The sequence below is a fragment of the Haliotis asinina genome, chromosome 10 (genome assembly GCF_037392515.1).
Source record: "Haliotis asinina isolate JCU_RB_2024 chromosome 10, JCU_Hal_asi_v2, whole genome shotgun sequence".
Classification (NCBI taxonomy): domain Eukaryota; kingdom Metazoa; phylum Mollusca; class Gastropoda; order Lepetellida; family Haliotidae; genus Haliotis; species Haliotis asinina.
Window position 1 is genome coordinate 53,702,946 of NC_090289.1, and position 13,628 is coordinate 53,716,573.

The following is a 13,628-nucleotide window of genomic DNA, read 5'->3' on the forward strand; positions in this document are numbered from 1 at the left end:
GTACTGCAGGAAACACAGTCGCCTCACACAAGCCATTAACCTATCTAATGCCACTTGTGTGACTACAATTCGTAGTGATTATATTGAGAGAGAAGCTTGTTCTTGAACAAGACCATGGTTTACCCATTATATCACTCGGTTCTCCTCCAGTTCTTACCGCATTCATAACCACCAGTCGTAAATAGAGACACCACAGCCAGTTGTCAACCAGCCATGTGTCCTTCAGCTCTATTGTCATGTGTTCCCCATGTGTTCGGCAACTCTAATGTCATATTTATCGGCAGCTCTATTGCCATGGGTTTGATAGCCGCATTGTCATGTGCCCTTCAGCCCTGTTGCCTTGTGTTTGATAGTTCTATTGACATGTGTTCGGCAGCTCTATTGCTATGTGTTTAATAATTCTATTGACATGTGTTTGGCAGCTCTATTGCTATGTATTTGAAAGTTCTATTGACATGGGTTTGGCAGCTCTGTTGCTATGTGTTTGATGCTTCTATTTACATGTGTTTAACAGACCCAGTTTCATGTACCCTTCAGCTTCATGTACCTGTAAAGCATCAATACTGCCATGCCTGTGACAGCCACAGTGTCATGTGTTCGGCTGCTCAATTGCCATGTGTTGCCAATTGTGCATCGCATCGCTATTTTTCAGCTTCATTGCCAAGTGTTCGGGAGCTCTGTTGCAATGTGCTGCCATGTATTCCGTTGTCTGAACTCTAAAGTATACACGTAATTGTACTGCAAACAAACACAGCATGTATTCCACAGACAGTATGTCCTTCTTAGGGAACTAGAAACGCGAAGGTGTAGCAGTATGTATTGATACATGGATGTAAAACCTAATGCCGGCTAATGTCTGATGTCTCTGTAAAGATGTCGATAACTGTAAAGAAAAAAAACAATGACGAAAGTTTTAGTAAATGTTTAAACGCCCGTTTAAACACGCTGCTGTGTCCAGATACGCCATACAGCCGTGTGTGGTGGTGGGATGGCGGAATCACTGACGACCTGCCACTCGCACGCATTTCGCAATATGTCCCAAATTAATTTGGATAATTCATCATGTAAAGCAAACCGTTTGCCATGTTGACAAATGTCATAAGAATCCCAGAATCTGATATTTGATGAATAAAATCCATCATATTCTGTAAAGGCTATGATATTTTCAATATTCAAAACAATGTATTCAGCGATTTGATCACGTCAGTAATGGTCAAGTACTTGAATTAGCGGGGAAATCAAGACAGAGCAAACTTTCCCTGCCATTAGCTTTTCCATGGGTGTGGGTTAAGTTTCAGATATAAGGGAGGATGCGCGCACTGCCGTTGATGGAACTGTATCTGTAGGAGAATGGCATTTTCTGCTAATCAATCTTTCCCGCGAGTGTCCTCGTAGAGAGCGAGTCGTCCTCTCATCGTCTACCTGCCAAGCACTGGCTTCGCGCTGCCACTATTGAACACTTTTCCTACCTTTCAGTTGCACTACACATGTGTATTGGTCGGCGGCCAACTCAGACCTCAAACCGTTATTTGCATAGCATTCAGAGGCACGTCACGTGATCTCCCTTCATCCTCCCACAAGGCAAGAGAGTATTTAGTCCCAAGTTGGGCAGGTCTTCTCCATTAGGTGCACGATGGTAAGCTGGAAGCCTCCCTCCGCCCGGCCCAAGGTAGGTTTTACATGGGTACTTGTAATCACAGCTTGGGCCAGTGTAGCCCACAGTTTAGAAGCAGGCATCACAGGCCTAGGATCAGGAGAAAACGAGGACTTATCGGCAGTGAGTGACAAGCGAGCAGCATTTAGTGCTTGGGCCGGAAAAAGAGACTTTCTTGAAAACTTTCCTGAAAGTGATTCTAAAGAAAAGAGGCCGGCATTTAGCGCTTGGGCCGGGAAAAGAGACTATAACGATGGTGATAAGCGTGCGGCCTTCAACGCCTGGGCTGGTAAGAGAAGCTTAGGGGATGAACTTGACAAAAGAGCTGCTTTTAGTGCCTGGGCTGGGAAGAGGGGCACAGGGGATGAACTTTCACAAGATAAGAGGGCACCCTTTAGCGTATGGGCCGGGAAGAGAGATTTCGACGGGAGTTTTCCCGAAGGTAAAAGGGCAGCTTTCAATGCTTGGGCAGGTAAGAGGAGTACTTCGGATGACCAAGAGTTGTCTGGCGACAAAAGGGCCGCGTTCTCCTCATGGGCAGGAAAGAGGGACAGTAGGGATTCTGAGAGTGACGCCACAGAAGAGTTCGACTCAGACAAGAGGGCTGCCTTCAGCTCTTGGGCTGGGAAGCGATCATTAGCCGAAGCTCGGCTAAACCTAAAACTGTTGGACTGGTACCTGTCTAGAGCTCTAGCCAAGGTGATGGAAAAGAGAAAGTTTAGTGTGTGGGCAGGCAAACGGGACCCATACAAGAACGTTTTTCGTCGGAGGTTCGGCCCCTGGTCCGGCTAACCAACTACAGGTGAGGGCATCACTATTCACACTGTCTTATTTATCAGTTGCTAACCTGTTGTCCTTATTCCCTGTTGTTCTTATTTCCAGCCACTGTTTCTAGCTTTAACTTAGATGCTAAGTTGCACTCAGGCGACCTTCCCCGGAAAACAATGCAATACATAACCAAGAAATTGTTTTAGTAGCTCACGTACGGTAGACATATGTCATGAAGGAAATAGTCAACGTTTCGAAAATGAATGCACAGAAAAGAAAAAGAAATAAATACCTTTCTCGGTAATGTATTTCAGCACGGTTAACCAGATGCATTAACATTGATGGCGTCAATTTAAGCTCATTTCACATCATGTTCAAGGTATGGTCAGTCAATTCATCAAAATAAAACTCTGTCAATCCGACATTTGCCATCAGGCAGGTATCGGAAAACGAGATTAGCTGGGAAATGTTGTAATCATTTTCTGAAGTTTCACCCTTAAACATGCTTGAAGAAGTCAAGAAAATTTTGCCATGTTGCCTGTGATGTCATCGCATTAGATTTCACTGAGTCTTATAGCGCGACTTAACTCGTGTCGGGTGTTTCTGCTTCATTAAAATCCAATATACGGCCTAACAGGTGCGCGCGTAGACGTTCTCGCTCGTTAACTGTACATGTAGAACGGATCGTTTATATAGATGTGATTTCCATCAAGGTCTAAGTTCAATATTGTAATGTCAGCTTCAATTTTGCTCATTTATGTACACTCATAAACCTATGCTACCAGAAAAGTATATCTTCTAAGTATAGTTAACAACCTATGCATAAATATAATTATCAAATCACTTTTGTATATGCTTTGTTAACACGTCTTGACAGGTGAATAGTGGTACAGTATTATAGTCATGGGCCGATTACCAATGCCGTTCCCGTAATGAAGAATTGAATATCTAATCCCTGGTGGTGTGGTTTATTAATATCTAGTTATTTTCAATCCAGTGAGTATAAGCCGAATTAATACTTAAGCTTGTGTTTAGGCAAAGCTAGATTATATATCTAAGATGACTTTTCAAAACTTTTTTGGGATTAATTGTAAATGCTTATCACTTTGTACGAAACTTGATTGTGAAGGTATGTCGTTCTACATGTTCCATACATGAGGGCAAAATGCCAACATTAAATATGAAGAATAAATACATTAAACTTACATTCTGTGCATCTGGATCGTAATGCAAGACTAGATAGATTACACTCGGATGGAACAACATAGAACGGAACTGACAGAAGAGAAGTATGAAGTTATAATTATTGTAAAAGTTAGGATTAGGACAAAAAATGACAAATAACAAAACTTCAAATGATGTTCTTTCATTTTCTGGTTAGCGTGTCTTCTATGCTTAGATCAAACTGTGTTTACTTAAATTCACACGCTTAACCTACGTATCATAGTACTTTATTTGAAATACTCTGTGATGTTACAATCCCGCATTACCAACTACGTAGAATCAGTCCCAAGCGTGACAAAATCCTACAGTCCTTCTTTATTGATGCGAAAGATTATTGTTAGGTTGTCGAAAAAACAAAACAAACAAAACAAAAAAATGGGATTTATTTTGCATATGAACTACATAAATAATTCACTTCTTGGAAAATCACCATGAAACAGCCTTATTGCAAGTAAGTAAACGTTGGATGAGTTTGTTAGATACATGGACCTGTGACAGTGGACTCATATGTGACATACACTGATAGGCGACAGAAGTCGCCTGTATGCCGTTTGTTGAGCAGCGATTGTGGAAGTCGGTGTGACGTACACTGATTGGCGGCAGAGGTCGTCTGTATGCCGTTTGTTGAGCGGCGATTGTGGTCCTCGGTGTGACGTACACTTATGGGCGACAGAGGTCGACTGTATGCCGTTTGTTGAGCGGCGATTGTGGCCGTCGGTGTGACGTACACTGATAGGCGACAGAGGTCACCTGTATGCCGTTTGTTGAGCGGTGTATATAAAGACATCATCCCGTATTTGTGAGGAGACCAGCCCTTAACAAGACACAACAAGCATCAGCATTTAACACAGAGGATCATATAATGCATACCACTGCCGCTACGATACAAAAGGAATTTTACCAGTGTAGGAATACCGTTCACTACATGTAAGGTATACCAACATATATACATCCATTGCTGAGCGTTAATTCATTTGGCGGAAGCCCCATTTTGTCACATTACCACTGATAGCAATGTGAGTTTAAAAACAGCTTTGAAGGACATCACCAGACGTATGAATGCATCAAGTTTAACAGCGACTTACGGCAAGAAAGCTGATCGGTTGCATTATTGATGTGATAGTGTCTAGGTATGTGAGCCATCCTTAGTTTTTCATCCCAACTGAAGGGCAAATAAACAACACCAGTCCAGACTGTCCATTGTAGGAAAGCTGTTTAAATTGCCTGGGGAGTTAGAGCGTGGAATATCAACATCAATCATCATTTTTCTGCCCCAAACTTCTATTGGAGTAATTGTTTTTGCAAATTTACACATACTTATGCCACTCACTTGTTTGACTGCCTTAACAGTAACTCTATATGTAATATATCTATCATAACAAGAATTGGCGTCATATTTTCTCAAATAATTTTTATAATATGTCATCTGACAATTGTTCGTCTGGAAAATGCAAGACTCGATTCGAACAGTCATGAATCCATATTACTTGAGTTTGTGTCGTATTGATTACTTGCCTTCTCATGCACGAAAAACATGCTACCCAATGTTTCACACGAACTCTGAAAAACCCAAACCATTCTTCGATAACAACAGTATAAGACACAAGAGAGCCTTGTCACATACCTATTTAAATATATCCATTTGCATTAATCTGTGACGATATATTTATTATACAGTGTATTCAAATGTATAGTACTGTAAGCTGAATCACAACCACTTTTGAAAGGTCTTGTTGTATTTCACACCAAAGCAGATATGCATAATTTAGTTACACTGGTGTTGTTTTATGTCTGAATATGTATTGAGTCATTCCTTTGTAATATTTGTAGCGGGTAACATATGTCCCACATTAGCGCAATGTTGGCGGCAAGACAGCCTATTTTTCGTCAGATGTTTGGTAGCCATATGAAGCTGAACAGTACCTGATGCCCGTGGTGAACAATACCTGATGGCTGTGATGAACGATGGACGTATGACTTGGTTGGTGGCCCTCTGATGATATAACGTTGTTCATGCTGTCAACCACTAGGATACCGGGTCCAAACCCGATCACTCACATGCACCTGGGAATATCCGGATTAGAATTGGCCTTAAGCAATAAACGCTTGCCATAAGAGGCGTTTACGCCCGTCGTAAGAGTTCAAAATCAGGTGATCAGACCGTTGTATCCGAATTGATCGATGGTTGTGTCAGTCATCGAATTGCCTGCTCCAGTCCCGATTACTTACAGACTAAGGTCATAGTTTTGCTTACTGCCAAATTTGCTGGCCGTCAGGAAGGACCCGGCAAACAGCATTCTGAATATTCAGTAGACTCAATTGCGAGACTCAATTACACGTCAGTCAGTACATTTTGTAGCTCTCAACGTCATCTTAGAATATCCTTGCTGGACAGATGTACACATGGAGTTGATGTATTAACGATGTATGTAGCCAGTTAGTAAATGTCATTATTTCGAAAACAAAACTGATCCACTGAACAAAACACTTCTATGGTATGAGATAGTTTTACAAGTTGAGATCAGGTTTTTGAAATCTTACTCCATTCCCTGATACCAGCCGCTGTCCGTCTCAGCAAGAGAGGTCGTTTTACTGAGACGTTCTCAGACGTGTTACAAATAAACATTTTGAAAAAAATAAACAATATCAGATATCAAGTTTTCCATTTCTTTGCACGTGGCCAAAGTCTCATCCAATCAAGTGCACCAAGAGTCGAATGCGTAGAGGGTCCATGGAAAACGGAATAAACTTTGGTATTAATGTGCCCTAGATGAAACAACACAAATCACATGATGATATCTTATGATATCAGACCCATGACCACCAGAGTGGAACTGGCCATCAGCAACACACACTTAGTGTAAGAGACGACTGTACTTTATAGAAATAACTTTATGGGTAACAACTTCTTTTATTCATGAGAGCGACGTTTCGATACAGATTCTTGTACCGTTGTCAAGCATAAACACGTCGCTCTCACGAATAAGATAAATTGTTATCGATAAAGTTTGTTCTGTGTTGTACTTCCCTACTTCTAAAAAGTCGCCCAAAGAAACGACTATGCTTGTCGTCAGAAGCAGTTAACTGAAAAAGATGGCTAGGTTCAGTGACTTCATACACCATTGCAAAGATCGATGCTGATGGTGTCAGTCACTGAAACCTACGGTGTAGACTCCCAAACTTACAAACCGCTGTCCTAGAGCTGTAACATTATGACAGAGGCGTTAAACAAGAAACAAACAAATCTTCGCACATTGCTCTTAATGTCTTGTATGTCAGATTGACTGATAAGCTGAATGCAACGACGTGAGACTGAATGAACTGGTCACTTAACCGATTGATTTACCTGTCCAATTATCTAAAACTGTCAAAGCAGCTGGCACGGTGGTTCGTTTTATCATGCTGTGTATAAGTGAGCGCCCCACTGAAGTACAGTGTGGACTAGGGGTGTTAGAGCATGAGATCTATATTTGCCCGACGATGTCAAAGCACGAGCAGATGCTGTCTCCTCCCGTCCGAATCCAGTCGTCTTACCTTGGTGCGTTTCGCGTGCGGTGACGTCACGAAGAATGCGACCGACCGCAACAATGCAGTTGCATTGTATAATTGTATAATTGCAGTTAACCCAGATCGACTGTGATGGAGATTGAATTGACAGTATTACTAATTAAACAAACACAGGAGGCTGGGGTCAACAGCAGTAAGTTTTACGGGATAGAATCTGATACATTTAAATTAAATTATATATATATATATGTGTGTGTGTGTGTGTGTGTGTGTGTGTGTGTGTGTGTGTGTGTGTGTATGATATAATAAAATGATAAATAATAATGGATATATTAACGTGCACGTTATCCACACACTGGTACATGCTCAAGGCGGCGCTACACAGAAGCAAACCTACAAAGCATGCAAAGGAAAAATATAATAAAATAAGTATATACTGAAATTGGTAACAAAGGGATTGATACTACAAATAGGCTTTGGAGAAAAAGTACGTTTTCAACTTATTTTTGAATAGTTCCCAATGTGGTGGACAGCTTTATGTGGAGAGTAGGACCATATATAGTTTGTATGATGCTGATGTTCCTGTAACATCATTGAACAGAGGACATACAAGAAGGGGCAAGTTTCCGTGGGCTTTCCATCTGGGATGGAAGATTGAGTGGGGTGGGTGTTGAGCAATACCTTACGACTACTTTGATCAGAATTTCTACAATTTAATATTGGAAGACTGACAAAAACGGTTTGGGCCCTATATATTTCAAAGTTTATTAAACCTGCGAAAGGTGATACTGTAAATCTGGGTTTAAGCCCGCGATAACTGGATCACAGGATACCTAAGGGAGGCAACTATGTATAGAGTCTTGCTGCAACTTAGGCGGCTGTGTGCGGTGCTGTCAGGGACCGCAACAAGCATCGCGCATTTCAGCAAACAGATATAACCGAACACTGGAGCCGATTAGCTGTGCACATATCAGGTGCTATAACTGACAAAGGACATTCATTTTGACAATTTCAATGTTTCTGTCAGTTTTTGCATGTGGCATATGAATACTTCAGCCGACAACTTGTCAATAAAATCTGCATTCAGCTAAATCCTAGAATATGAATTCTGTCTTGGGCAATGCATTGCAAGATTATTCTGCGCTTTCAGTAAATCTTTTATATTTATTCCTTTTCCCAGACGCTAATAACAAATAGAGTTAGTTTACGTTTTGTCTGTAAGGCTTATGTCAGTGTCTTCATCTGCTAGCTCCGAAGATGTTCTCATATGGCTTTAGTAATGGCTGTTTTACATTGCATTCGTCTTGTGTTGGATGGCTATGACGCACGATACGATTATGTTCATTGCAACATGGACTGTAAGAACATGTAGGGGAAAGAGGTAGGCAGCAGAATAATACACGCATGTTCTCATCGAGGACATGCAGAACATGTGTTATAACGTTCGCTGAACGTTTTTTCTTTAAGGCTGAAAGTGTTAATGCTGAATGAAAAGTGTTAGGAATTTCTTATTATAAGATGACTGGACTAATGTTCAGGCAACAAACAAAAATTAACACTAATTTTTCATGCAAATTTGTGTGAGTAGCGGTTGTTACCCCTTTTTGACAAAAAGTGTCTCTTTTTAATGTACAGTGGTTTGTTCAGAGAATGTTTCCCTTTTTTCCTCCACGCCCAGTGTGATCTGCTTACAGGATAATCCTGGCTGGACATTCTCCAGCGTTGACAGCCTGTATTCTATTGATGTGCAATAGACAATTGGGCTTTGTGACCGACATGTTTGCTGGGAGGTGGGAGGGGTAGTGCCACCTGAGCACCCCGGGATGCACTCAGAGACAACAATAACAACAGACTGCTGAGGAAGTGCTCCACAATAGAACTTCCAGATAACAAGCTTGCTTGTCACGTTGATTGCTGACAGTCGCCAGCATATGCATGGGCTGCTTCATTTACTCGTGTGTGATTTCGTCAGGTATCCGATACTACCCAGGACTAATTTAACACCAGACTGATACTTTGTCGGTGTAAACCGGTAACATACATAACCTTACTCCACACGATTTCAACCTAATCAGCCTAAATTTTGCCTTGTGTTAAGCAATCGCATGAAAGAATTGCGACCAATTCGGTACAATTTCACAGTCAATACAGTGTTAGGAAAGAGTTGGCAGGGTTATCGGTGTGATAACCTGATATCCCATTAAATATATATCAGCTTTTCAGAAGATATTTAAGTGATTTATAATTGCATCTAAAATTTCGAGAAGGTTAAAAATGACATTAAATAATGTTAAAGTGATCATTACCCTACTCACATTAGGTGTAAATGCACAATCGGCATCATTGGAATCCTTTGAAAAGAGAAACGCTAGATGTTTCCACGTTTTTGAATATTGTTTGGCCTGTGAATGAAAGGGGAAAACCCAAGATTATTACGAACAGATTTGCTGTTGGGCCATGTCATGTCCAGGTCCTTCTTGGGAGGCTATTTTGGCTATATGGCCCTCGGTGATCGTCCATCATCACCAATCATATCATTAGTTACTAACATTTTCGTAAGTGGTGGCAGCTGAAAGTCCTCCAGGTCTTAGATCACCTTCAAGGCTTCCTCTTTCTGTCTCGAATGCCTTGACAAAAAGGACTTAAAAAAGCGCTCACATTGTGAAGTTGACACTCTTTCCTCTGTCTGTTTTAGTAGAAACTTTGATTGGTGGATACTCGATGCCAGTAGCCATTTCGCGTATTTTCACCAATGGTGAAAAGTGAGTTACTTCGACGACTTCACACAAGTATCGCTGGTTGTGAGTTTGGATCATATACAGACTGCAAGCATGGAAAGTAATGGACGAATTTAGTGGTTCCGTTTTAGCTGCGATTAAACACGTTCGAATTCGCTAGAAGGTTTACGGTGACGAGAGGCATCAAAGTGGCTGTCTGTTGCAAGTATTGGCACCGCGACCTCGTGAACTGAAAATGCTATACCCGCATTTATTGTGAAGACCATGGTTACGGAATTCGGTATTAAAGGACGTGATAATGAAAGCTATCGTAGGGAAACACAGGGTGTGTATAAAAAACTCGGAATGAATTGAAGCCTGTTTCGTCCACACTACCCTCCGTGCCTGTTGATGTGTTCATTATGAGGAAATTGTCTTATTGTACATTTAATTCGTTTGCCATTGTGAGGATATTGTCTTGTAGTACATTTCATTCGTTTGCCATTATACAGAAAACAGTTCATTCTAAAATGCCCCAAGTATAAAACTGTTTTGAAGTCATGTCCGTGTGTCAGTCTAGGAACTTATATCTTCAATTTACATGACACAGTACCCAACAGCTCACCGAGCATGCAGACGTTGCAAAGATCGTGAGGAAAATAGTTTCATGTTTCATCTAGGATTGGTAAATTTACATATTTATCGGATTCGCGTATAACATCGAAACACTATGATAAAATAATTAATACAATTTACACAATGTGAGTTGAAGCTAACAGCAAGAGGAAGCCGCCGATAGGAAGCAAAGATTCGATCTCACTGCGTATTTTGTTCGTACTGAAGAGAAATGCCGTACATGTCCGTTTCCGATTGCTTCGGAGGTCTGGCAGATCGTTACGTCACCGCCACTATTGTCCAACCGAATCTATAAATTCTGCAAGTTTGAATGTATTCACATTTAATTTTCCTTCAAGGAATAAAGTTATAATTATGCCGTAATGTTGCCGAAGGATACCCTGCAAATACAGCTTAATAGATAGGTGATCGTATGATATACATTTAGGGATCAACGGGCAAAATATGTGACATTTGAAACATCGAAAGGATTATAAAAATGGTGAATGGATTTGTACGTTCATAATTATTACGTCGCGTCTGACATTTACATGTTCGGGAATTTGGTTTTTCTCATAGATGCTTGAAAACCCGGATATCCGTGCGGTCGTATATCTCTCATAAACACATGGCAGTTCGGTAGGCATATGTCGTCCCCGTAATGTTGTACTAACCAGGAGATGAGGATGTGGATGATTCAGTTGTCATGCAGCTAAGAGGGAAGATCCACGGAGCGTTAAACTGATCATGTGCGCGATATCAAAGAGATCGGTTATATAAGACAGTTCCTATCTGTGCTGGTATGGATTACTATAATAGATGTAGGAACCAGCAGCAGCGCTGATAATCCCACGCGCTCTCCGGATAGAAGGATAGTCCCCCTCGATAGAACTACTGACGGAAGATGCGGCGCATTCAGACCCACCTTTCATCACAGACGTATGATGTATGATAAAGGCCATTTCTATCAATCCTTTTAATTTGGCCGCAAAACCATTCGGGTTCTTCCACTTCCTCTGAGAATTCCCCAGCACAGATAGCAGCAAGCTACCGTCGATTTAGGTCGGCCAAGTCGCACTGGAACGTTGTATCATGACTTCAACTTCAAGTCCAACTTCATTATTCTCCTTCAACCACCCAGGGGTGGTACAAGAGTACAAAATATAGGATTGCATAGAAAATGACAAGAAGGGGCATAGTTAGTGTTTAAAGTGTCATAGTGTACTATTAATAAACATCGAAAGCTGTTTCAATTCTGATGTTTTCTTTGTACACATTAGTTGCTCGAACGTAGCCAGATTTTTCCATTTAAGGTATTGCGAAGAGATATATTTTAGTCTAATATCGCCAAAGTAACTACACCGCAGTAGATAATGAAGTTCATCGGCGATTGCAGGGGTAGATCTACATCTTCTATGTTCTCTTCATATACCATTTCCATTTCCAACTTGGCAGTTTTAGGGCTCGGTGGAAACTCGATGTCTACAGATGCGTTTCGCAATCGTGCCTAAGTCATTGATTCAGAATGTCCTGTTCTAGTTTTTCAAAACCATATCCGAACAATATGGTTTTCAGCACCGTGGTGGACGGCAAGACCCGTTGTATTTCAAGTTTGCAACCACCTTCAGCTGTCATATCGTGTTACGACATGAATGCTAATTGTTGTGGCGTGAAACACTTGTGTCACTCCAACTGCTTTATTTACAGCTTTGTAGGTGCTAATATCCACTGTACAAGAATGTAGATTTGTTATTTAATGTCCACAGATGGAAGTACAAGCCACAAACCCTTTCAATAGATCTCGGCTAGAGTTAGAGTTTCTTGTACAAGTCCGAGTGTGCCATGGTCATTTGTTGATGGATCACTGTCTAATGGTACAACAGGTGCACTTAACCGTCAAGGTAACATGTTGAGGTCTATGTCTCGCTCACTGACTCACTGACTGACCCACTCACTCGAGACTGTGACTGTGTCACCGTGCTTCCCTTTGGAAGTTCTCCGCTTGAAACGCAATTTGCCGATATAATATCCAGTTAAAATTGACTAAAATAGCCAATGAGACAGGATTGTTCTTGGGATTGTATTGATTTGGATTAAATGACAGGAATATCTCATACAAGCATGACACAGCAGCATAACGAGGGGTTGATTGATAGATTAGATACATAAGCCTTTCACAGGATAATTACACAAAGCATGACAGGGATAGTAACAGCGTTATCTGTGAGTGTCTCCGTTTTTTCCAGTGTTAGTTGGGCAATGTCCTGTAGTGTCCTGTAGTGTCTCTTTCACTGTTGTCATTGCGGTACATACCTTAATCACTTCCGTCATAAAATTACAATGAAAATTCCGATAACGCAAAGGTCTGTGAAAAGCACATGCAGTAATATCAATACGACTTTGTCGGGGTTCTGTATTGAGGGATCTCAAATTGAATCCATTTCATACTATTACTAAAGAGATTTGGCTCTGAAACGAAAAAAAATCCAGATTAGATCGATCATAAGTCATTGAGACTTCATTCATTAGTTACGGGGATGAGAGTGGTCGATGGAATACATCTGACAACAAGAACCAGAGAGACACTCTCCATAACGGCATGAGGTACATCGCTGGAAAACAGGCACATGGGGTTCACTAGAAGAAATATAATTGTCATTTGTTTTACAAGAAGAGAGCTGTGTTAGTTTTACAATTTAGTACCCTGTCGAAAAAAAATAGAAACATTACACTGAAGTGGAAACATCTCATGACACGGAGGAGATCACAATCGTCAACCAATACAGACTGAAAAGCTTGCCTGCTCGTTGAACTTCGGCAACAAAACACAAGGCTTTTTCCTCAGTTGATCAGTACAGGCGGCTGACGGCAAAAAGATTTCATTACAGAGAGGCCCCACTGAGGCCAAACGTTTTAAATTGGTCTGAACAATTTACACTTGATAGATATTTGTTTCGGAGCGGATGTGAAAGTGATAGATGGCTCTGTGTCACAATCTTGCTTGAGCGGGTTAAAATCATTACTTCATCCCTAGAGTTACCTTGCGGGTTTCGTTTCTAATATCACCTCGGTGCGTTGTGTTTGTTCGATTGGGTATGGAGTCTCGTGGTTTCATTCTCACTTCTTCTTATTGACACCTCGCT

General features: G+C 41.1%; 2 protein-coding genes across 2 annotated transcripts in view; both read left to right on the top strand.

Annotated features, from left to right (window-relative positions):
• The window catches only part of LOC137297853 (MKI67 FHA domain-interacting nucleolar phosphoprotein-like), a 273,252-nt gene that overhangs the window by 214,094 nt on the left and 45,530 nt on the right, over nt 1-13,628 (top strand). The window lies entirely within an intron of this gene.
• LOC137298148 (uncharacterized) overlaps nt 1,328-13,628 on the top strand; it is a 32,334-nt gene continuing 20,033 nt past the window's right edge. Inside the window, exon 1 of the mRNA XM_067830261.1 lies at nt 1,328-2,456. Coding sequence (XP_067686362.1) covers nt 1,634-2,446 — 813 coding nt within the window. The 5' untranslated portion in view covers nt 1,328-1,633 and the 3' untranslated portion in view covers nt 2,447-2,456. The remainder of the gene's footprint in view (nt 2,457-13,628) is intronic.